The 26,852-nt window shown below is 41.7% G+C and overlaps 1 protein-coding gene across 1 annotated transcript in view; it reads right to left on the bottom strand.

Annotated features, from left to right (window-relative positions):
• Positions 1 to 26,852, bottom strand: part of dgkg (diacylglycerol kinase, gamma) — a 115,965-nt gene that overhangs the window by 34,572 nt on the left and 54,541 nt on the right. The window contains exons 17-19 of the mRNA XM_028591639.1: positions 24,021 to 24,106; positions 22,093 to 22,182; positions 14,381 to 14,541 (exon numbers count right to left, since the gene is read on the bottom strand). Of these exons, the coding sequence (XP_028447440.1) occupies positions 14,381 to 14,541; positions 22,093 to 22,182; positions 24,021 to 24,106 (337 nt within the window). The remainder of the gene's footprint in view (positions 1 to 14,380; positions 14,542 to 22,092; positions 22,183 to 24,020; positions 24,107 to 26,852) is intronic.

The raw sequence follows: 26,852 nt of genomic DNA, 5'->3' as shown, positions 1-26,852 counted from the left end.
AGGAAAAAAATGAAAAAAAAAAAAAAAACGTCAGGAAAAGTGACAAAGGTGTCGAATAAGACGACCAAATCGTTTTTGACCCAGAAAAACAAAAAGTTGCACCGTCGATGGGAAGACAACAAGAATGTTGACAACGTAAAATACTAAGAAGAGTGGAGCTGTGGCTTATGACACAAAGCAGCGTTGAACGAAAGGTCACAAGTTGATCCAGCTCAGGCCGGACCCTGCCCTCCCCTCCCCATGGTTTAACCCCTGACCTCTGGGGCAGAGGTGACTGTAGCCCTGATCCGTCACAAGAGCAGCCTCAGTATGACCTCACTTACAGACAGACACAAACGCCTCAGGGGGGGGTCACGCTGTCACAACAGCGTAATCAATGGTCTACATCTTAAGCCATGCGGGCAATTTGATTTTTCATTCATCACAGAAATGCTTGATGGTCACAAGAGCCTCGAATAATGCTACATTACAGAGGTTTCACCTTTTAAAACCATTAACTTGCTTCATAATACTAAACAGTCACAAGTCAGATAAATCACAAGCATTTAGATTTAAAGCTCCCATCAGACATGCACCTCGTTACTTAACGTGTTATGTTAATTTTACAACACCTCCAACATAGCTCCAGTCTGAAATGTACGCTATTAAATGTAAGACTTTTTAAGACCTTTTTAGGGCCATTATGAATGAAATTTAAGACCTTTATACAACATCAAAAACAAAGTCAGATGTCAGAGTCCGGAAACATTGTCTGAAACAACTCCCCCATTTCCTCAATGGCATTAGAGGATTGGTGTCTGGATTGGCTACAATATAAGTTGAATGTTGGTCTCATTTGTAGTCGTAATACAGTAAATTATATTTGGACTAGCGACTGAATGAACTACAACACCACAGAATAAAAAAAAAAAAAAAGGGAACAGTTTAATGAGCATTAGAGGTAGCGTTGCATTGAAGTAGGAAAATGAAGATCTGTTTAAAATGATTTAAGACCTAGAACACAATACTTCAGCGAATTTAATACTTTTTAACGCCTAACATTTCGTTTTTGAAAATTGAGACTTTTTTTTAAACTTTTTAAGACCCCGCGGAAACCCTGCTCAACCGAATATCATGAACATCCTGCAAACCGCTTCACAGCATGTAGGCATACAGCACACACACACACACACACACACACACACACACACACACACACACAGACACACACACGCAGCGGTGCTCTGGACACTTGAGCTTTCAGTGGATGTGATCAATTAAACCGAGCAGCCTTCATTTGGCTGCAAGTTGAGTTTGTCCAGAGCTGCTTCTTCTCCACTCAGGCCTGAGGATGTGATCTGCCTTTCGCAGATAAACAGCCACTGTACATATAAAATAAGTCCAAGATGCATGGGCTCAGAGATTATATCGACTATACATCCGAGGAAGTGATATAGCTAACGTAAATGTACATGTGATGGAGATGGTACATGGAAAGTGTCACTCTGACGGTGGAGTCAGTAATGATGTTAACGTATGAAGGCCGAGTTAAGGACTGTTATTGTATAATTACATCATCTGGCTCTGCTTAAAGTGCTTAACAGAGACAAGACGCATGACACAACCCGACTTACTTCCACCAGTTAATGCGTAAAGACGATAAGGACATGAAGACATGATTATGGAATACCCAGAAAAACAAATTAACTGCTAAACTGTATGAAGAAAATCTATATATAACTCGTAAATGGCTACAGTTATGACAAAAAGCTATTCCGCGTGGAGAGAGAAAATATATAGTGAGTCTTGCTATACAAATACCTCATATTGATAGAGGAATCAAATATGCAGTTCTCATATGCAGCAATAACTCGTAAATCAGGGGGGATGAATTAGCCTTCAAATTTAAGTAAGTGGTTTTTACAATTTAACTAATTGGGCTTCAATCAAGTTAACGTGATTTGATAGATGACACTATCACACATGCATTGCAACCCTGAACTTATCCCGCAAGGAGCTGTATGTGACAACGCAAATGTCTGAATCAGTTAGACCGGACAATAAACAGCATTCAGCCTGCCAGCTCCCAAGTATAAAGTCCATGTAATGTCCGACTGAGCCCATGTGTGAATAGAGCCGGAAATTGTCCCAGCGAGTATCCACCAATCCCCTCCTGATTAACTCTTTTTTTTTTTTTGTTTGTTGACTTCCCGTCACCCATGCAACTTTTTTTTTTCTGGGTCAAAATTTTAAATTCTAACTTTTCAACATTTTGTCATTCTTTTTTCGACACACTGTCACTTTTCCCGATGTTGTCACTTTTTTCCAAGTTTTTGGTCACTTTTTCCGATGGTTTTGCCAATTTCTTTCCCGCGTTTTTGAAGACATTTTTTCACTCTTTTTTTTTTTTTTTTTTAAATAGAATAGAATAGAGAATAGAATTGAATAAAATACCCAAATCCAATGAAAGTAGTTAACTGATCATTTATTTTACTTGTGAAGAGTAATAGTTGTATGGAACCATCCACGTTATTGTCTTTGACAATTTGGTTGAAAAAAACCCAAATTTCTGATATAGAGGACAACAGGAGGGTTAACATTATTTTTTGGGCATTTTAGGCCTTTATTTCAATAGGCCAGCTTAGACATGAAAGGGGAGAGAGAGGGGGGAATGACATGCAGCAAAGGGCCCCAGGTCGGAGTTGAACCTGAGGCTGCTGCGTCGAGGAGTAAACCTCTATAAACTGTATGGGCGCCTGCTCTACCTGCTCTAACTAGGTGAGCTAACTCACAGCTCATTTTAAGAAAAACTCTAATACAGTACATTTTCATACACTATTATTACCGTCAGCGTAAGTTTTACAGCTGGAGATAAGAGTACTCTGCTCATGCTCAAACTACTACCCATATTTTGTACATTTCATAATGAAAAAAAAGAAGAAATGTTGAACGTGGTACACAGCCTAAAAATAAATATCAGTACATAAAAATGACACAATGTGACATCTTTAAACTCCACACTGTATGCTAATATTACCAACCTGGCTCGTCACTAGGCGCTAAGCTGCTAACAGGATGTAGCAGGAAAATGAGCAAGCTGCTGTTTAAGAGGCAACAAGTGTTTGGTGTCATGCGTCTCCACTTTCCTGGAAGTGTATGTGGCCTATGCTTTATTTCATTTCATAATAAAACTATGGCATCATAGTCAGTTAACTGATCTGTTATACCCTCTTTGTGTGTGTGTGTGTGTGTGTGTGTGTGTGTGTGTGGGGGGTTAGTAAAAGAAGTGTGTATTCACACCAAAGTCAAGCATCATGCAACTCTGAAGGGGAGCCTGGCACCCTGCCTGCCCGTGCAGGTGTTTCAACACTCTGCAACAAGGAGAACGGAAGGTTGTGACAAGACAGGTGGACGTGTGCAATTAAACGTGTCCTCCCTCAGTACCATCTACATACGTGCCCCCCCCCCCTACCGCTTGAAAACCCTCTGTTTTATGACCCAAACGCTCTTATACAGCGGCAGTCTGCACTGTGCACTGTAGGTGCATACAGTAACAAATACGTAGAATACATACAAATTACAGTGCAATACTTTTTTGTAGCTATATGTTCGAATGGTTCATGAGAACGACCTGACCGGGCCTGCTGCAATGCACTTCCTAAACCAGACTCTGAGATCTCACAGCATCAGCAAATATGAGATCTTAAAATAGAGCTGCATCTGCTGCTTTAACTGGCGGAGAATTTGACACTGGAACCAGGGGAGTGAGGACTAAAGTCGCCCCGCAGAGCTTGAACTAAAAAGCTGATTCTCATGGCAAGGTTACTCATCACAACAACAAGCATGCAACGCAAAAAAAAGTTTTTTATTATTTTTTTTATAGTTTGCCTGAGGAGGCTTGTCAAGTGTGAACAAAACAGGGAGTTATGTTTTCACTGATTTTGAAACAATGTGGGCAGCGAATCCAGCACAGCGTGTGGATCAGGGCCAGACAATGACACAAAGTGGCTTCCCAAAACCTGACGGGCTGTTTGATGTCACTAAATCTGCTCTCTGTCCCCTGCTGCAGGCAATCACTGACCAGTACCGCTTTTATGCATTCTGTCCCCCATGAAAAAATCTGGCTGTAACAATATGTGACATTTGCCTTCGCCTATAGTTGCCTGTGCGATGAAGGTTGTTTTGATCTTGCCGTTTGAAGTTCTGCACGTGGTGCGTGGGGGCGAGAGGAGGTGCTATTAGATGGGTGATGTGAAAAGTAGGAAGGGGGAAGAGAGAGACAAACAACGAAAAAACAACAAAAACGCTGGCTGGAAAATGTCACCTCAGTGGGACCCACAGCAGAGAAATAGATTGTCAGTTCCCCCAAGGGGCTTGGTTAGCTTAATGTCAAAGAGAAATGTCATAGCCAGCCCCAAATCTCTAATTTTATTATTATTCTGTTATACCAGGAGCTCAGGTTAGCGTGCACGATAGAGAGCAAGCTAAACAGGCACTGTCTATGATTTGAAGAGGGTTTTATACTAATATTTCCTATTACAAAGAACCTACAATTATTATGGAAGACCTTTTCTGCCAAGAAAAAAAAGAAAAAGAAATGAAAAGTTTGGCATTATAAAAATACTTATATATATATATATATATATATATATATATATATATATATATATATATACTAAACCAAACCTTTGACTGGGGGGTGTCATAATTTTGACTTATTTATATTGGTCATGCATGCTTATTTTCAGTGTATTTTAGTTTTTCCCTGTCATAAATTGGCTTCCATTTGTTATAAATAAAGTTTGAGTATTGTAGGTAGGTAAGGTATTTAAAAATGTATTTTAATTTAATTTAAATTAAGGTATTTTTTTATTTTTTATTTAATTAACAGCACTTTTACTTTTCCACTCTTCCCATCCATGTTGCTGTTGTTTGTCTATGTCAAAACAGAAGCTGTTGTTTTTTTTCAGTCTGTGAAAGAAAACAACATTATGTAATGCATGAAAGAATAAAGATGGGTATTGTTGCTAATTTAGTCGTGAATATTTCATGTTATAGAGACACACTTAAGTCCCCCCCACCCCCCTTCACCCGTTTTAAAGCATGTAAAAAATACTACATAATAATATTAACATGGTTTTCCCACATTAACCCTTGTGTTGTCTTCCCGTTGACCGTCAACTTGTTGTCCTTGTCCTTTTTTTCCAGGTTTTTTCTGAGCTTTTGACGCTATTTTTTAGTCAATAAACTTAATTTATATGACATGTTACGTATTTGTGAGTTAAAAAAGCAGAAATGATTAATTATTTTGACTAATAGTTAAGGTCAAAGGATGTTGAGTGAATCACAAACTGGTTTATGTCAAAGTTTAGTCAGGATAGTGTTTAGAAACCATTAAATACATTTTCTTTTTCAAATGCTATAAAATTGGCCAATAGTAGCTATTGAAGGGCAGGTCTTGGCGTGGCCCATAGTGGGGAAAAAAAATATCGCTTCCTGGGTACGATCATAGACTATATATTATTAGTCTATGGGTACGATTGAATCTCAGATTTCAGGGAAGTGCACAGACATCTCCCCCTTCAGGAGAGGGATGTAATTACACCTCTCTTGTGACAAACTATGCACAGATACAAGTCGCTATAGCCAGGGTCAGACATTTTAGGGGACATAAACGCAGGAAAAACATGTGTGTTATGAGCGCCGCTCCTCTTGTCTTTAAGACCAGCCAGGTGTCACTCAGCACGGTCATTCATTACCGTGGTAACCTGGCCTGAACCTGGCAGGCGCTTATTTCCTGTCACTGATACTTCCCCTGACCTTCAGTCTGTGCCAGCGCTACTTCATCACACACACGCACACACCGCACACACACGCGTGCACGCGCGCACGCACGCACGCACGCACGCACGCACGCACGCACGCACACACACACACACACACACACACACACACACACACACACACACACACACACACACACACACACACACACACACACACTCCATACTTTCTGTGCCTTGTTGCTTTGCCTGTTCTCCTGAACAAGACTCGGTTCAGGACAGCGTTGCATTTAATTTGGGCCTTTGTCTCACTACACTTACTTTAACAAAACTATGAACAGTTCTGATCTGATAAAGTGACCTGGTGGGTCAGGATTAACACTTGCCAACCATTGCACAGATCTGAGTTTAGCACCACTCAGCAGTTCCTCCCGTTTGTCCGAGCGCTCAATAAAAGACGTGCAATCCCTTTAGGTTAATCTGATGGCAATTTAACATGTTGGCCTCATGTCTGAAGAAGACCTTGTAACATTGCCGTGTGCTTTGAACACGGCACAAGAGGAGATTCTTCTTATATAGATCAGTCTATAAAAACAATTTTTTTTCCCCCCCTCGTGGGCAGAGAGGTTAAAACAATATTCAACAGCAATAATCTGACAAATAGCCTCTCCCTATAGTTTTAATTTACATTTATTCCAGCTGCAAGCTGAATAAATGAATATCCAGCAAAACACTTTACATATAGCATGTTAGCGTCATTCAATGCTTCTTCACTGACGGGAGTTGATAAAACAGAGAACAGTGGAATCCCAGGGATTCCCAGTCATTATTTAGGCCACCGATGTCTGAATAACAGGACAGTGTGTAACGTGTTTAGTTGTTCATTCTCAAAATCTGTGTTGCCCGTTTACAAACTTGTCCTTTTTCATGAATATTTACCACCACCATCAATTCCAAGTATTCCTATTGGCTTGAAATTTGACATTTGTGTTCGCATGAACTGGGGTAGATGCTCCATATTCATGCCCCATCTTGAAATACCTTAGCCTGTAAGGGACATACAGGACATACTGCTCTGCCTTTCGCGTTTTCGCTGTCACATGATAAACTCACAGGTGCTGCTAATGCTGCTAATGGGTATCGCAGCTTCACTGCCCCGGCAAGTTTGAAGAAAGAAACATGGAGGACCGCACGTATTCAAAATCCAAATTTCAGGACCAGGAGTCTTCTTCTTCTTCGCCCAGAAAAAGAAAAAGGATATCGAAAAGAGCAAGAGACCAACTTTTTGAAGTGTAAAGGCTACCGTAGCTGTAATACGTACTGTGAAGTGTGTAGTGTGTGGCGCGAGAGAGTTGATTGCGATATATGATCTCAACGCTAGATGGGAGAAATTCCCACTCATTGGACCTTTAAACTAAGACTTTTCATCTGAATTGTGTGACAATAAGTGAAAGCTCCGGAACACGCACTAAACCAACCTTGTGGTGAGGTTGTTTTTTCAAGAACAATCCAACTGAAATCCTATCTGCACTAGAATTCCAGAGGGCTGCGGTGAACTGCATTAACCTCTTCATGTTAGTTGCCGTGGTGCAGCTTCTGCCAATCAGGCGAAAGAAGCAGCTCGCGACTTATATGTCCATCAGAAGAGGCCCAGGGTCGTCTTCACCCTCCTGGCCAATGGCACAGCCAGGGATTGCGGTGCACATTAGGATTTTGCCATTAAGACGAGGTGCGCACATTCAAGTGCACACGCATACGGTACACATTTACACCTGCGCACCCATCCACAGAAACTCCTGCACACCGACACGCGCTGCAGAGGGATCAGCTTCCTCACTGCAACATGAGGTGGCATCTTTAATGGCTGCTGACATGGTGTGATTTCCTTCTCTCAAATTCTTTCCAGGCTGCAGGTCAAGTGGAAGCACTTTAAGGACTGACACCGACCTGTACACAGATGCTTAAACCCACCGCCGTTATTTGTAAATGAAATGTTTTTATTAATTCAGCAGAAAGGGTGTTTAAAAACAAAAGCTTTAAAAGTATTATTTTAGTATCTGCAACTAAATCAATACCGACACACCATTTTAAAACAAGGAAAATATCTGTAACTGTATCTGTACCTATCCTGTCACTGGTGAAGCTATAAAATGCATAGTATAGAATTATATGGAGCCACATGAAGCTAAAAAAAGGAGGCAGAGGCTTCACATATATTCGTTTGGCTATCCCAAGAGTACTTTCAGAAGAAAGTAAGAGATCTGGCGATTCGCCGCGGGTTGTGCGGCGGTGGGAGTGTCACTTAAATGGCCCAATTTCTGAAATGTCCCGTTGGGTTACTTAACTGAACAAGGAGACTTTATATTTCACAATTAATGTTTTCCGTCAGACCGTTTATAGATCTCGACATTTCCGCACTTGAAAGCAGCTTCATTTTACAAGCTGGGGCATGTTGCAGGAAACAGCTGATACCGAAACTTTTTTTACCCTCACAGTGTTTAAAGGTCCTATGACATGGTGCTCTTTGGATGCTTTTATATAGGCCTTAGTGGTCCCCTAATACTGTATCTGAAGTCTCTTTTATATAGACCTTAGTGGTCCCCTAATACTGTATCTGAAGTCTCTTTTATATAGACCTTAGTGGTCCCCTAATACTGTATCTGAAGTCTCTTTTATATAGACCTCAGTGGTCCCCTAATACTGGATCTGAAGTATCTTTTATATAGGCCTTAGTGGTCCCCTAATACTGTATCTGAAGTCTCTTTTATATAGACCTTAGTGGTCCCCTAATACTGTATCTGAAGTCTCTTTTATATAGACCTTAGTGGTCCCCTAATCCTGTATCTGAAGTCTCTTTTATATAGACCTTAGTGGTCCCCTAATACTGTATCTGAAGTCTCTTTTATATAGACCTTAGTGGTCCCCTAATACTGTATCTGAAGTATCTTTTATATAGGCCTTAGTGGTCCCCTAATACTGTATCTGAAGTCTCTTTTATATAGACCTTAGTGGTCCCCTAATACTGTATCTGAAGTCTCTTTTATATAGACCTTAGTGGACCCCTAATACTGTATCTGAAGTCTCTTTTATATAGGCCTTAGTGGTCCCTAATACTGTATCTGAAGTCTCTTTTATATAGACCTTAGTGGTCCCCTAATCCTGTATCTGAAGTCTCTTTTATATAGACCTTAGTGGTCCCCTAATACTGTATCTGAAGTCTCTTTTATATAGACCTTAGTGGTCCCCTAATCCTGTATCTGAAGTCTCTTTTATATAGACCTTAGTGGTCCCCTAATACTGTATCTGAAGTCTCTTTTATATAGACCTTAGTGGTCCCCTAATACTGTATCTGAAGTATCTTTTATATAGGCCTTAGTGGTCCCCTAATACTGTATCTGAAGTCTCTTTTATATAGACCTTAGTGGTCCCCTAATACTGTATCTGAAGTCTCTTTTATATAGACCTTAGTGGACCCCTAATACTGTATCTGAAGTCTCTTTTATATAGGCCTTAGTGGTCCCTAATACTGTATCTGAAGTCTCTTTTATATAGACCTTAGTGGTCCCCTAATCCTGTATCTGAAGTCTCTTTTATATAGACCTTAGTGGTCCCCTAATACTGTATCTGAAGTCTCTTTTATATAGACCTTAGTGGTCCCCTAATACTGTATCTGAAGTCTCTTTTATATAGACCTTAGTGGACCCCTAATACTGTATCTGAAGTCTCTTTTATATAGGCCTTAGTGGTCCCTAATACTGTATCTGAAGTCTCTTTCCCGAAATTCAGCCTTGGTGCAGAATTACAGCCACTAGAGCCAGTCCCACAATGAGCTTTCCTTAGGATGTGCCATTTCTGTCTGTAGCTATTGAGGAGGAGAGAGGGGGGGGAGGTGGAGGGGGGGGAGGTGGAGGGTGGGGGTGTGGCCTTGACCAACTGCCACTTTGCTCTTTTGAAAGCCATGATGTCTCTCTCTCATGGGTGGGCCAAATTCTCTGGGTGGGCAAAGCAGAGAAAGGGGAGGTAAAATGAAAGCTCAGATGGGCCAATCTGCAATCTTCCATAAGGAGAAGATTCCAGATCGACCCATCTGAGCTTTCATTTTCTCAAAGGCAGAGCGGGATACCCAGGGCTCGGTTTACACCTATCACCATTTCTACCCACTGGGGGAGCATAGGCAGACTGGGGGAACACATATTAACGTTAAATAGCCTCATAAAGTGAAATTCTGGGACCATGGGACCTTTAAAACCTTTCTTGTGGCAGCGATAGAGGCAGTGATCCTGTACGGGACTCTCACACAACCGCCTCAAAACAGACTGCCAAGTCTGATCGCCGGTTACATGACTGGCCACTGCAGCGTGATGCCGGGATGCATCTCTCCAAAAGTTGAATCCGTCTCAACTTTTTGCTGCAGGCTGCTGCGTTTTCTTCTGGCTCCCCCCCCCCCTACGGACCACGCCACCACTGCCTTATCGCACTACCCGCATTGAAAATGAATGAAAAGACCTCGTTTTTGGACCATCTGACGACTGCCGCAGTGTGTGTGAATGCAGCCTACTGCCAGCCCCTTACAGTGAGCCCACTGCTTTTACAGCCAATTGCTCCTGCTAATGACAGAACCTATTAAATACTCATCAGAATATTTGTAAACTTATTTTTTGGCCCTGGGGATCCAAAAATTCTTATCTAATCTAAAATATGGGAATGGATTGAAACAGAATTCCCTTCTGATTTACAGTTCTGAGTGCCTTGGCTGAGCCAGCCACATGCTCCACACTGTGTCATCCACAATTAAGTCGGTGAGATAAAGGACAGATGACTGTGCAAGCTTTTCAGATTCAGCCTTGCCAGCCTTCCGTCTCCACAGCAACCGAATCCTGAGCAGCAAGGTCTGTGATGGAGTGGCAGGAAATGCAAACCCTGTATGGTTAGTAAACCAGATTTGAGGGTTACTAATGGCTACCTCATTGGCGTGAGTCAGAGATCGGTTTGCTCTGGTGTTGTGCGCTGCCAGGTACTCAGCCATCTGTCACCGTGGCTCTCGAAAAGGCTCGCCGGTTTGTCGCTTTGTTTAACGGCCGTGAAACATCGTGGCGCTGTCACAACCCGAGGAAAACAGACGTGGCTTCACACATTAAAAGGATAAAGCTGGTGCTATTCTATATTTTGTTCAAAGTCTAATTTTCATTTGAATTTTCAGTTCATTAAAACGTTTTTTTAGTTTTAAGTTTAGTTTTAGTGAACCATTATAACCTTAACCTGACATACTGTATGCAGATATCAGTTGGGGGGCAGTTACATAACATCCCTGTGGTTCATCCTCTTCTTGCCAAAACCCCTTTAACGTCTAGCTGCGCACATATGTCCTCTTTACTCATGTGCCACTTCTGTTTATTTATGGCCATATGTACTGTATATCTAATGAGTTTGACTGATATTTTTAGTCATCAGCTTAATGGTGCTTAAATGTTTAAAAAAAAACATCAGATGGCACCTACTTTCTGATATGGTGATGATTCATCTCGAAGTTTGGCAAAACACTGAGTTTAACAGCCTGAAATACACCAGGCTGTCCTAATGAACCATTCGTACATACAGCTATGAAAAGTCATTTGTATGTATTCCACGTATTTATTACTGTATGCCCCACGTTGAGTGCTGCTGTGTAAGACCACGAAGATCCGCATAGGGACGAGGTCGGGTGGATGGTTGGGTCCTAAAAACACGGCGAGGGAGCGGAGTTTGTGTCCCGGAAGAAGTTAACGGGAAAGCGCAAGACTTTCACCCAGGACTCAGGTGTTTGTGTCCTGGGAGTACTACGAGCGGTGTTTTAAAGCAACATGATTTAACTTTTAGCTGCAGCTGGAGTTCCAATGAGACAACCTGTAAGGGGGCGGTCCGCCTACAGGTTGTCTCGGGTTGTCTCATTGGAACTACAACTCGCGAGTTGTAGTTCCAATGAGACAACCTGTAAAAGTTACATAGTGTTGCTTTTACCCAAAACACTTTTTTTCATTTCGCTGTCTAAACTTCGTTGCAGCATGACCTTCGCCTTTTGTCGGCTAAACTTAACTCCAAAGGCTGCTGGAAGGACCATCCCTTCGCGGTGCTCTGTATCCGGCTCACAGTCACCTTTTCTCGGGTAAGTTTAACTGTAAAGAGCACGTAAGCGGTCGTCACGTGACCAGACAGCGGTCGCTGTAATTTCGTATGATATCATACGAATTGTGCATACGTTTTCGTACGATACCATTCAAACCCATTCATGAGAATGCTTTGAATATACACTGTGCTCCTAATTAAAAGTTTGATATGATGGCGTTTATTTGCTGTGCTGGTAGACGAGTAAGGCAATGTTCACACTTGGCGTCTTTTTTAAGGCTGCCAGCGTCTGTTTTACATTATGAGTAAACCGGGTTTTCAAAAAAAGTCCTAAGCGTTTTTTCAAAAAGACGCTCAGAGCAGCGAGACCTGTCGTTTTCCATAACAACAAGAAAAAATGGAGAAGGCGCCGATAGATAGACTTGTGTTCGTTGCAGAGCACAGCGAGATACTGTATATGATACGAGCAGGTGCTCCTGTATATATATATATATATATATATATATATATATATATATATATATGTATGTAGCCTCACATTCATTCTTGTGAGCCCAAAACAATGCGGGAGCGGTAAAGTCATGGCTGCCATTTTTCCATAAAGAAATACCAAAGCCATACCTTTCACTGACTTTCAGTGCGGAGTGCAGACACGTCCATTATTTATCAACACTTAAGCTAAATCAGCAGAGCTGCACTGTGATTACTTCACGCCTTGTTTGTCACCTCTGTATTAACGTCCCTGAGCTTTTATACTTGTACCTCCATCAGGACAAGTTAAAAAGGTTGCCAAGCAACTGGGACCTGGCATCATGTTTCTTGCCTCCAATTAAAAGAAAAAAAAAAAACCTGCCCAAGAGGGAGCAGAAAGTCACTGATGAATCTACTAATTGCTTGTGTCCATAAAGACCAGGTAATCTTCCTCACCGTGTTGTTATTGTTGCAAATTTGTCTCAGTCAGACAATTTGGGGGCAGGAGTTTTCTATATATTGTATATTTGCTTATGGTTCCACTTTACATTCGGATGAACTTGTCATCGTCATCATTACAAACTTAATTGTCCCTTTTTTCTGCACCGAATCACATGGAGGTTTTTGATGCGTTTGTTTTAGTGTGATACCAAATTGGATTTCAGACGTGTTTAAATGTAATTGGACCAGGACATTTTGTCATAGTTGATAAAGCGATAGATTAACGGATAATTCTAATTTTTTGGTTTTTAAAATGTAAGTTACATGACATTTTTGTGCTTTAAAAACTAATATCCTTGTAATGCCTTATAATTGGATGATTGTGCTTTTTTTTTTTTTTTTCTTAAGTTCTTTAAACCTACATTGTGTAAAGTTTTAAGTTGATTCTTAGCAAACCCCCCTTCGTTCTTTCACAAATATGTGCTCATTCATGTGTAATTACTTCCACCAACTAATCAAAGTATTCTCATAAGCGTAGAATCTGACATTCACAATAATTCAGAATACATACGGGCGACTCGCTCGAATGACGGCAGCAATGCAAAGAGGGACATACCTCCGCATTTCGCCCTCTTACACTCAGTGGCACCGTGACGAATGCCATGGGGAGACTACTCGCCAGGGAAGCGAAGAGAATTAAAAAGAGAATTAAAAACGACAACGCGACAGGCAAAGCAACAAGACCAGAGTTAATGTTGGAGTGGCTAGAACGGCTGCGTGTAAACGATGGAGAGAGCTAATTTCGGGCTAGAAAGTAATATTCAGTTGGTTGTCATATACAATTTCACCGCTTACACACTCTTACACAGTGTAGCTTCAAGAAGCATATCTAGTAACAAGGGCTGTCAATCAATGACAATATTTAATCACAATTAATCGCACATTTTTTATCTGTTCCAAATGTACTTTAAAAAGAGGATTTTTTTTTAGGTTTATTTTCTTTTCTTTTTTTTTCTTTTTTTCTTATCAACGTGGGAGTAGACACATATGCTTTCTTTATGCAAATGTTTCCTATTATTGCAACAATCCAAAGCAATGACAAATACGGACTAGAATATTCTCCAGAATAACCCTAAAGGTACGGTGGGCTCAAAAAATACGATGAAAGCATAATGTGGCAAACTCAAGCCCAGCAAGCAACAACAGATGGGCACATATGACCACATGACATATTATCCAGCGTGGCCTGCCTTTGGCGAGGAGGAGGAGGAGGAGGAGGAGGGTTCTCTGTAACAGCCGTATACTTGGCCAACAAGTGGTATCTGAGCCTCGACGTACTCCGCTGGAAACTCAACAGAACATGCAAATAACTTGAGTGTGGAAGGGCTTTGAAACTGAACAGACCCATTTCTGCTAGCCATCCACAACGTTACTGCTGCATGCTTCCTGATTTCCCAAACTACGGAGCGGCCCGAGGCCCAAATCCCAGAACCCGTATGCATTAATCTGCATAAACAAAATGAGGCATTAAAAGGAATTTGTGTTAACTTGTTATTACCGCGTTCATTTTATATTAGGTTACGTTATATGTTGAGTTTCCTTACCACTCCGATAGAGAAGTAGTTGTTGATGATGCTGTAAGGGACGGGGTCTCCCTTCTCCTCCTTGTCGTCAGGGACGATGTCTATGTTCCAGCGGTCCAGCACCCCCTCTGTGCTGTGCTCGATGTCCCGGAGAAATTTCAGCAAGCTGCCGCCCTCGTAACCTGCCGAGAACCGCCAGAGACAAAGGTGCAATTAGTAAAATACGAGCACATGCACAGATCTTTTTTTTTCTGCTGAGATTCTGCCGAAAGAGAGAATCCCCCCTTAATAAACATACATGAACATATGACAAACAATATGAAATAACACATGAGAAGGAGACTTTAATCATTGGTCCTGACTATACATTAACACAATTATTATTTCACCCAATCCATATTTAAAGCCCTACGTTTAACTGGCGGGATGATGGGTTATACGAGATGAAACGTGAAACACAACGGCACTGATTATGCTGCCATTTGATAGAGAACGCCGCCCTCACCACCTCCGAACCTACAACACGGCCCGGGCCTAACAGCACCCCAGGGAGCCCTCTGGTTTTGCTCTGTAGCTGACAGCAGCCTGCTTCAAGAGCCAGGCATTTTAATAGCGATCAGAGGCGGAAGAGCGTTCCAAGGGTGTATGAGTACCATCACACTGGGAGCATCATGTGTAAAATGTAGGCGTGTTTGCATATTCTGACATACTGGTACTCTCACGGTATAATAGCAATTTCAGAGGGAACAATTTCTTTTTCATATAAAAACAATTCCTTTCCCACTAGATCCTTCAGCACAATTTATACAGGATGTGTGCACATGTATCACACACATTTATCAGACACCGAGGAGCCCGTGAATACTTTCCGATTAAATCAACAGATGACAACATGAGACTTAAAGTGCTCATATTATGCTTTTTGGCTTTTTCCCTTTCCTTTATTGTGTCATATATCTTTTTTGTGCATGTTATAGGTTTACAAAGTGAAAAAGCCCAAAGTCCCCCCCAAAGGGACTTACCATCTCCAACAGAAAACACTGTTCACCAACTGCTCCAAACAGCTCTATTGTAGTCCAGCCTTTACTTCAGAGACAAACGTGGTCACTTTGTAACACACGTTATAATGCTCGCCTAGCTGCTAGCATGGCACACCCTCATACTCTGCTTCTGACTGGCTAGTAGTCCTTACCTAGGTACTGTCAGGGCACGCCCTCATACTCTGCTTCTGACTGGCTAGTAGTCCTTACCTAGGTACTGTCAGGGCACGCCCTCATACTCTGCTTCTGACTGGCTAGTAGTCCTTACCTAGGTACTGTCAGGGCACGCCCTCATACTCTGCTTCTGACTGGCTAGTAATCCTTACCTAGGTACTGTTAGGGCATGCCCTCATACTCTGCTTCTGACTGGCTAGTAGTCCTTACCTAGGTACTGTCAGGGCACAACCTCATACTCTGCTTCTGACTGGCTAGTAGTCCTTACCTAGGTACTGTCAGGGCAAGCCCTCATACTCTGCTTCTGACTGGCTAGTAGTCCTTACCTAGGTACTGTCAGGGCACACCCTCATACTCTGCTTCTGACTGGCTAGTAGTCCTTACCTAGCTACTGAGCATGTGCGACTCGCAACAAAGACGGAACAGAAGTCTGTAGCTAAAACAGAGAGCTCAACACACAGGGTGAAAAGAGGAGCTGCAGCAATGTGCAGTACAACAAATATATAGTGTTTTTTGAAAGTTATGATATAACCCTTTATACATCTGTGAACCTGAAAATGAGCATAATATGAGCACTTTAAGGAGTAACATTTGTCACAGCCATGAACTCAAACATCTCAACAACAACTCCATTATGACTAGACCCTGAAAAACAAACGCCACCATAGGTCGTTTGTTGAAGCAGCAATTACAACTCATAAGGGCTGGGCAATATGGAGAAAATAAAACCAAATTGACCAAATACATCGATATCGATATTGCAGGCCATATTGTAGGGTTAACTACTGGAGCAGCCACATCAGGCTGTAGATGTTTTGCCTAATGTGTTTAGGATTGTGGTTGATTTTGAGGGATTAGCTGTTTCAGTTGTTTTATGTTTTTAGTGTATGTATGTGTGGTTGTACTGCTGCCTGTCTTGGCCATGAAACTGTTGAAAAAGAGATTTTTAATCTCAATGAGTCTTTGGTTAAATAAAAGGTAAATAAATAAATTTCACAAAATATTTACACAATGAGATTTTTGCTAAATAACCATCAATGACATGGATATAATAACTTAGTGGGCAAAGGGAAGTCAAATATTAAAACAGCTAGTACAGTCTCTTAAGTTCAGAAAATGACATCTCTTCATTGTAATGTAGCCTTTGAAACCAGGAAAAGACAACACTTGTGTCATATTGTGATATCCAAAATTTAAAGGTCCAATATGTAATATTCGTACTGTAATAAATCCAAAAATGACACCAATGCCTCATCAGATATAAAGGAAACATGTTAAACTGAAATACTATCTTTTCTGACAACAATGCTAATGTCAGTATTTTTTCTTTTTGAAATTTACATTCCGTGACGGAATTTATGTTTATGTTTTGATCTGTGTGTTGTTATCAACGGCCCAGTTTGACAGCCAGGCCGGGTTGCCAGATATACCTGTAAAAACGTAAACCCAGCACGCTACAGCTGTAACGGTAGTACAGCCATGAAAGCAGCAAACAAACAAACAGGATCAACGGAGATAGATTCTACATGACATAAAAATAGAAAACAGCATGTTTCTAACAGTTGCGTGACCAGAGACGTAACAACCCCCTGGTAAATATTGAAGATGTATTTGAAAGATGGAGACAGCTTAGATCCCAAAAGGACGCGGAGTTGGCTTATTTTCTCCTGAACAGGTAAGCATTAGCTTCAGGCTAATTTATCACAGCTACTAGGGACGGGCATTTTTTGTCATATCAACATTTGTGTACTCACATTGAATTATATAGCTAGAGTACCCGAGTTGGTTACTCGCAAAAACAATTGAGACAGCCAGTAGTAGCAAGTGATCCCGACTGGTCCGGGCTAACGCCGCCATGCTAACCCTGTTAACTGCTAACGTTACCGGGAGGACCAGGCATGCAGCCCATGGCTGTTTACAGCGTGTAGCCTCTTCAGCGGCTGGAGCCGACAACGGTGAGTTATTTTAAGCCACGAGAGGGGGGCTGTAAATCGGAAAGAGGGGACTGTGAGTTTGCAGTGTGTTTAGCGATTGTTGCCGTAATTCTAAGCCAATGAAGTGTGTTCCGTCGGCAAGGTAGTGGTATTTTTAGCGTTTCGTATTGTAATTCTAAGCCGAGGAAGTGTGCCTGACTGGCGTGTGGAGAGGACAGTGAGGTTGTTGTGTTTTTAGCGGTTCATACTGTAATTTTAAGCCAAAAAAGTGTGTCTGTCAGTTGGTTACAGAGCTCCGCGTGAGCACGGGCTTTTATGACTGTCAATATAGCCAGCATCTACCGTTAGCTACTCCGCTGTGCTGTGGAGTAATGTCTGGCTATGTGAGACTAGCATCTAACGTTAGCTACTCCGCTGTGCTGTGGAGTAACGTCTGGCTATGTGAGACTAGCATCTACCGTTAGCTACTCCGCTGTGCTGTGGAGTAATGTCTGGCTATGTGAGACTAGCATCTAACGTTAGCTACTCTGCTGTGCTGTGGAGTAATGTCTGGATATGTGAGAGCGTCTAGCAACATTGTTGTGATTGCTGGGGTCTCAGCCTGGCAACCCCCGTGAACTTCGAGTCTGGGCAGGAGGGGGCGGGGGAGACGACTCTCCAGTATTTTGGATTGGTAGTGCAGTAATTATTTTAACCGCTAGCTGCCAGTATTACATACAATATTACATATTGCACCTTTAAGATGATATCTAGCCTCATATACCGATATTGATGTAATCTCGATATATTGCCTAGGGCTGGGCGATATGGACCAAAAGTCATATCCCGATATATTTTGGCTGAATATCGATATACGATATATATCCCGATATTTTTTTCCGCAAAGTGAGAGCAAATGTTCAGTCAAAGCCAAAATCAAATATGACATGTCACAAGTAGTTTCATAGAGACAGTTGCAAAATCAAATAAATAATAAACCGGTTTCTTCACCTGGTTCATGATTAAATGCTCAGCTGTTCAAATAACAATAAAATGTAAACCTAAATACTGTATAACAGGAGTACCTTTTTTGAAATCAAAGCTCCATATTTGTGATTCGTTCCAAAGGTCAATTAAGCTTTTGATATTAATATAATCTACTTTGTTCAAAATGTAATGCCTCATGCCTGTAAGCCTAGGTTTATAGTCCCATTCTTCCACTTGATACTGCTTCCACTTAAGTAAACTAAAAGATGAACTATCGACTACAAAACAAAGAAACTAATTAATGTGTTAATACAAAGAATATTTATTATGATCGGTTCACAGATCTGAGTTCAAACGGAAACTTCACCCTTCTGAACTAAGAGTTTCTGCTTCAAGGTGAAGTTTAAAACAGACTGAAATGTCCAGGCTCATTCCTCCACTATTTATTTCTGTATGTATTTATGCGTTACATGTCATTTTAACGGGCACTGAGCTCCAGATCCTGCAGCCGCAGACGGTCTCTGCTGCCCGCTGTAGCTTCTCTCCGTCCGCCTGCCGCCGGCAAACTTAGTGGAACTTTCCGCCGATATCGACATACAGGTCGCCCTGGACTACGTGTAAGATCCTACCGATCACCACTCTGTCTTTGGCTGGTCCGATCTGGATCAGCGGGGACCCGGCGCAGCAGCGAGGCAAAGCTGTGTTTTTCCGGGGAAGAGACGCTGCGGCCGGCCACGGAGCTCTCCGCCTCCCGCTGCCGCCGGAGCTCAGGTTGCTGGTCGAAGGCGGCATACATAATCATAAAACACATTGTCACCTGTTAAATGTTATTCATTGCTGTTTGTTCTTTTCATTTCCTCTATCGAACATAATTAAGCAGTACAAAAGTCCGGCATCTTTAGCGTTGATCTGAATGCTTCGCACCCCTGTTCCAAGATGGCGGCGGTTTTGACGTATGTTTAGAACCTCAAGGCGACATCTGTGTATATATCTATGGGAGCAAGGATCACATTTGAACTATATCGATATATGCGATATGGTCTAATTCCATATCTCATTTAAAAATATATCGATATATTTTTAATATCGATATATCGCCCAGCCCTAATATTGCCCTATAACTCATGTAAAAGTTTTTAGTGGCGCCGACCTCTAGTGGCTGTAGTCATTGTTACGGGAGCAAAGTAGTAAGGTGAGGAAGTTTAACAGCGCCAAGTTCCACGTATGGAGGCCGGTTGGGGAGGGTCATGGGTCAAACAAACAGGACTTTCACCCAGGAGACTGGGGTTCAAAAAAAGAAGTAAACGGAAACTTTACAGGACAAACGGAACTACATCACGTTCTGCGCCACCTGAAGTTAAGTAACGTAACAGATGATTTAACCATGATCTTTCTCTAAACTTAATTTGGTAGTTTTGGTGCCTAAATGTAACTGTAACCTTTTTTCACAACGTTAATGTGATTGAAACCTATCTATCTATAGATTTATTTTAATTTTTTGGGGCATGTCTGCCTTTATTTGATAGGAAAGCTGAGATTTGAAGGGGGGAGAGAGAGAGGGGGGAAGACATGCAGGAAAACCACCATAGGTTGGATTCGTACCCTGGATCTTCTGCGTCGAGGAATAAACCTCTGCATATGTGCGCCTACTCTACCAACTGAGCTCACCGGCCACAACTGTGAATCATTTTCAAATAGAAATTTGAAAGAATGCAATTAGCTTATTGTGAAGACCGTGATTAATCGAATGTACAATATTTAGTTGAATGTTTGGCGTAACATTTAAAAAATTGTAATCCTCTTTTTATTATTATATTCACTGTTTATGAGATAAATGCTGGAATAATGTTACATATCTCGGATTGTTTACATAAATGTCCTATTTTCAGTGGATTTTTCATTTATTTTGTATTACTTTATTTAACATGATGGTAGAAGGTGTATATATAATATATATAATATGTATATGTATTGAACTGAGGCATATCAGAAGTTTCAGTTTACAGGAAAGTACTGAAATTTTTTATCGGAATAGTTTTTGTATTATTATAACTTTAACTTTTGCGATAAATGATCTGTATTTGACTGTTCAATGTCCCATGCTTGTTGTCATCCTTGCATAAGAATATAAAGCAGTTTTGATGGTGTCCCATGTTATAATGCTCCATGACATGTTTTATCTGTTACATAGTGAATATTGAACTTTAGCTAAACTTTATTTTAAATCGCATATCGAATCGTAATCGCAATATTTGGCAAACAAATCGCAATTCAGTTTTTCCCCCCAAATCGTTCAGCCCTAGTGTCTGTCTGTCAGTCTGTCTGTCTGTCTGTCTGTCTATCTATCTATCTATCCATCCTGTTAACAATGGCTGCAAAGACTCCAGCTCTTGCGTCAATGTTTATTTCTGGGAAAGATGATCTATTCAGCAAATCCCAAAGCCGCCCCCCCCCCCCCCAGACCTGGCAGTCATAAGCCTGGGTAAGTGCTCTGCTGGTCCTCCAAGCTGCAACAATCGAGCCATCATAACCAACCATTCTAATTACTGGCCCAAAGTACTGCAACAAATCAATGGTGCTTTGCATATTAACCGTTTTTAATTTGACACATAAGACATCCTAAAAAACATGCACACATATGCCTGCCTTTTGTATTCTAGTGTGCTACTGAGACCCTTCCTGAAACCACAGCCATTCTCTAAACATTAATAGAGTGTGAACAGACTGTTTAGACTGCTATCAGGTCAATCAACTACAAATGTTATGCCCGTTTTGTCTTTAATGAACCTTAACAGATGATCTGATATATTTTTCTTTTCCCTTAAATATTGGGAGGACAACTAGAAATCTATAACTGAATGTTTCATCCCCTTATATAGCTTTAAGGCACAAAAAAATCATCTTATTCTACGCTGAAAGTATCATATTTACTTTGCTGTGCATTATTTTACACACATTTCCACAAACTTCAGTCTGAAACATTTGGTATCTTTGTAAACTTTGGAATCTCCACTAAGATAGGAAATCAAGTTGTGTGAATTTGAATATTTGGCTGCACAGCATTAGTTTGTAATAACTGGGCCATCATTTATTTATATGAGTTACTATCTATTTTTTCTCTACTAGATGGTTTAAAACTTAAATCAGATCCCACGGCACGTAACCTCGCTGTCGGGCAGAAACCTTGTATCTCCATATTTTGTAATCCAAATGTTTTTTATAACACAATGCTTGGCCACCCATTAAGTCTGTCTGGGGTTTTTACAAAAATGTGAACAGTAAGGAGGCAATTTTGTTCATCTAAAGTAGTTGAATAAAATGTTTTTAAATTATTTAATTTCCTGAAAAACAGTGGTTTAGGGCACATACGTTTTTCACCCGACAGTGACAATAAGTGAGAGTATTGTGTATTCTGAGGCACTAAGCAACACTGTGGTAAAGCCTTCAAATTTGTCTGGCTTGTGCTGCTCTGGGTTGGTTTTACGTTTACGTTTTTTAAGTTTAAGTTTCAGAAATGTCTACGCAAGGATGAAATCACTCTGAACAATTACACAAAACAAGCACGCACACACACACACACACACACACACACACACAGATGATTAAGTGATTGCCTCACCTCCTCCCCAGCGTATGCAGCGAGCCAGGTCGTTCCCCGTGCCCAGAGGGAGGATGGCCACTGGAGGGTGCCTGGCAAAGTTGGCCTTATCTGCAAAGGCAAAGACAAACAGATCAATCTTATATTTGGTTAGTGGTACAGGTCTTGAAACAACTGTTTCTAGAACAACCTGGGGGCTTATTTTTGTCCCTTCCGCCATTGTGTCTATTGGTTATGACAGCATTATAATAAGATAATTGCAGCGATAAGAGAACATGGTAACATTGCTACAACAAAGCCTACTGGAGAAGGAAATGCTAAATAGTACATCGAAAAAAGTGATAAAAAAAGTCATAGACATAGTAAAGTCAAAAGACATAGTATAGTATGTTAAGACAGTTGCAGGTTTCTGTGTAATTGGTGGCAGTAAGTAGCAAGTAAAAAATACAGAAGAATCTAAATTCCTCTGGAGAATGCAGGCATCGATCCTGCTACCTCTCGCATGCGCTTCCTATATCCCGTAAACTTCGCTAAAGTAAGCACAAAGTAAGCCCACATTAGCCAATCATAAATAATGTGATTGTTTTTGTTTTAGCTGTATGAACAGTACCCTTGTTGTGACGTTAGATAATCACTGTAACAGAGGTTGCCTTCCCTCATTTAAAAAAAAAAATTGCCTACAGACACATAATGATGTAGGCCACTCTGCCCTGAGGGCAGGCAACCTCTGTTGGGTGAGTGAGTGTACATTTTCAATGACTCTTTATTTTTTAAATTTTCTTTGCGCAGCAAGCGCTCTACCATTTGAACTAATTCCCCTACATATTAACGACTGTGTAGCTCCGTAACATCATAACTAGTAACTATATGCTTTTTTTCGACATGCTATACTATGACTTTTTATCACTTTTTTTGATATACTATACTATGACTTTTTTCGACATATTATACTTTGACTTTTTTTGATATACTATGACTTTTTTCGACATATCATACTATGACTTTTTTATCACTTTTTTGACATAGTACACTATAACATCTGTCAGATGATCAGACAGGATGCAGCCAAGACATCTTTTGAGCCCATTGTCGTGCATGTATACTGGGGGGTCTGTCTTGTGAACTTGCAGGTCTGTGGCTGAGGCGACAACGAGAGGACTGGAAGCATCTGGCCAGTCCTCCCAGGCTATTTAACCCTGCATGCCCCGAGACCAGTGTGCAGCGTTCCCTTGACCGAGCACCATCATGATCTCATTGTGTTTAGTTATTTCCTTCGTTAGCTACTGACAACATGCACCACACATTTTTCGCTGCATCCATAGACTTTCATACATCGCTGATACTGACAACCACGCCTCATCGCCTTCATGTTTACATTTTTCTTTGAAAAATGTCACTTTTGTATTTGTATTTATTATAAGGATCCCCATTAGCTGACGCCTAGACGACCAGCTAGTCTTCCTGGGGTCCAAAACAACTTCATTATTGTTAAGTTGACTGTGCATCTCCCTGTTTTGTTGTGGCCTGTGAGCCGGTCGTAACACTATATTATTGCTTTTTTTTATCACTTTTTCGACATAGTGTACTATGACCAAGACAACTTTTTAGCCATGTTTCATGTGTCTACCACTTTATTTTGAGGTCAAACCAAACATGAGTACATTGTAATGCCGTTAATAAGCCCTCATTGCGCAGTAAAACTGTGTGTTAAGGATTACGGCAAATACGGCCGGTAAAAGTTGAACCAGAAAGTCTGCCTATAAACTGTGATGGATGCTTATGATGGACAGCTTGGGTAAAAACTTTAACCATCGTTTTTTCTGTCTTAACAGTTTTGCCAATCGGATGGTTTGTTTACAAGGTCATTCAATTGATGAGTACAAAAACCATGGCCCAAACTATGAACATAAGATCCAAAAATTTGGATTTTGTTATTAGAATCTGTGTACTTATACAGTCGAGGATCCAGCCCACAGTGCCGTCACCTCCGCAAGCAAGCACCCGGAAATCAGGGACATCATGGAAAAAGTTGAGCCTGAAAGACAACAGAAGATTCAGTAGGTTTAACCGACACATGCAGTATGAATGTATTGTTTGGTCTTTTTCTACACAAGGGTCCTCAATCTCAATGCCAGCGTGTATTACAGGTGATAATCCTTAGATTGGATTTCAGAACGGTTGAGACAGGGACTTAAAGCTCTGAATGATTTAATGGCATGAGCTAAAAGGCTGATGGGCAGAGGGACAGGGAAAGAGAGAGAGAGAGAAAAACAAGACAGAGATAGAAGGTGTAATCAATGTGTGCCCTCTCCAGCTGCGTTCACTCCAATCCTTTCCCTAGAAACCAGTCACAGAGTGCGTGCCCTTCAAAGGGACCTTTAATGTGCGTTGGGACAAAGGTGTCGACAGTAGCTTTCATCTCTTTCCATCATGAGACAGCTGCATACAGGGCACAGACCCCTTTCACACCGACCACCTGGTCCTGCTCAGTAACAGCACATATACCTTCTAAACCAGGTCCGCGCCTCAGAATAAAAAGAATGTGGTGTTGTGCAGCTAATACTTATTCAGTGTAGCGATTTGCTCTGATGATGTGGTGGCACTAACACGATGTCAGGCTCCCTCAACATTAACACAACATAAAGGTGCAGTAGGTAAGACTTGTCATATTTGCTGAAACTGAACCTATGTTCCAGTAGAACTACATGAAGCAGGTAATAAGAAAATCCAGCTCCTCTGGCACCACCTACAGCCTGTAGTGCATTTTGCAAAAATCCACCGCTCCCTGTTCAGATGCACCAATAAGGGCCGGGGTCTAACTGCGTGTCAATCACTGCTCATGCACACACATTCATTCTCCCTTGGTGGGGGGGGAGGGGCTTATGAGACGGTTTTGGGCTTTAGCGGAAAGGAGGGGGGAGGGACTGAGACGTTGTCGATGTTCAAATTCTTTGGCTAAGTCCTGGATCTCCACAATCCTACCTACAGCACCTTTAAGTCTTAACAGTCTAAACATATACTCCTAAATATCCGTTTTCCAGTGGTCCAGTCAAATCAAAGTAGGTGCTGGATTATTCCTGGATCGGGTCAGATGAAGCAGAGGCCGTGAGACAAACAGCCCCCTCTAATGCAGAGAAACTATACCAACGTGCACTCGTCGTGGGGATATTTCCACAACATGGAGCTGTGTGTCGCATCCAACCAAAACCTTTCCATGTCAACATAAAATTTTAATCAAGCCACATAATCCTGACTGTGGCTATGCTTTATGTATGAGTTTAGGAGAAACATATGCATCAGCAAAGAGGTTTTTACATTTATTGCATTCCCTAAACAAATTACCCTGAGTGAGCTGCCTCTCATCCTAAAGCCTGCTGAGCCTGTTGCTAGGGAGCCCATAGTAACAGTTGTGGAGAGTTCCGCTGAGAGTAGGTTGACCCTCTACGTGTTAACAGACCTGTATTCAGCTCTGTGTTTATTTGTACGCATGTGTTAATATTCCCCTTGTGCGTACTGTAGAGCCTCTCTCACACTCTTAGCAGCACCAGCTAAACTCTCACACTGCTAAGGAATAACAGTTTTACATCACCCTGCGCTCAGATGTGTGTCATCGGAAGAACAGACACATATGCACTTGAATTTGAGTTGAGTACGACAAGGAGCTTCTTTATTAAAGGTCCCATACTGTAAAAGGGTATGTCTTTTTTTTTATCATAAAGCTGGTAAATACTGTGAAAGTATCAAAATGCTCAATCCACAGAGAAATGCACACAGTCCGTATTCAGAAACTGTGCCTTACACGAGCCATCAGGACATTGATAAGGTTGGGATGTCACAACTATACTAAATTTAGCACAAAAGGTAAGGACATTTGTGTTTGGTGGATTATTTCTCTGTGTTAACAATGCTTTTTGGCAATAAATCTCATACCGTTGGAAAGCCTGTTTAGTTCCCTTTCAAATTGTGCCCCATTTGTAAGGAACATGCATTTGTGGGATGAGCAGCAGTGCAGGAAGTTGTATCACTAAACTGTAATACAGTAGGAGAGACATCACAAAAATTAAAATTACAAAAGGCTCAGATCACAATATCTTTAACCATAACACCATCCATCCATCTTCGTCCGCTTATCCGGTGTCGGGTCGCGGGGGGAGGAGCTCCAGCAGGAGACCCCAAACTTCCCTTTCCCGAGCAAAAATTAACCAGCTCCGACTGGAGGATCCCGAGGCGTTCCCAGGCCAGGTTGGAGATATAATCCCTCCACCTAGTCCTGGGTCTTCCCGAGGCCTCCTCCCAGCTGGACGTGCCTGGAACACCTCCCAGGGGGAGGCGCCCAGGGGCATCCTTACCAGATGCCCGAACCACCTCAACTGGCTCTTTCGACGCAAAGGAGCAGCGGCTCTCTCCCGAGCTCCTCACGGATGACTGAGCTTCTCACCCTATCTCTAAGGGAGACGCCAGCCACCCTCCTGAGGAAACCCATTTCGGCCGCTTGTACCCTGGATCTCGTTCTTTCGGTCATGACCCAGCCTTCATGACCATAGGTGAGGGTAGGAAGGAAAACTGACCGGTAGATCGAGAGCTTTGCCTTCTGACTCAGCTCTCTTTTCGTCACAACGGTGCGATAAATTGAATGTAATACCGCACCCGCTGCGCCGATTCTCCGACCAATCTCCCGCTCCATAACACTTGAGAGTAAATGCAGTGTTTGTGTTTGACGCCGCATGTATCATCTACAGCATTGTCCCCTAAGACCTGAGTGCGTCACTGGGTCGCTTTTC

This window comes from Perca flavescens, chromosome 11, assembly GCF_004354835.1.
Source record: "Perca flavescens isolate YP-PL-M2 chromosome 11, PFLA_1.0, whole genome shotgun sequence".
NCBI lineage: Eukaryota > Metazoa > Chordata > Actinopteri > Perciformes > Percidae > Perca > Perca flavescens.
This window is presented reverse-complemented; position numbering and strand designations above follow the sequence as displayed.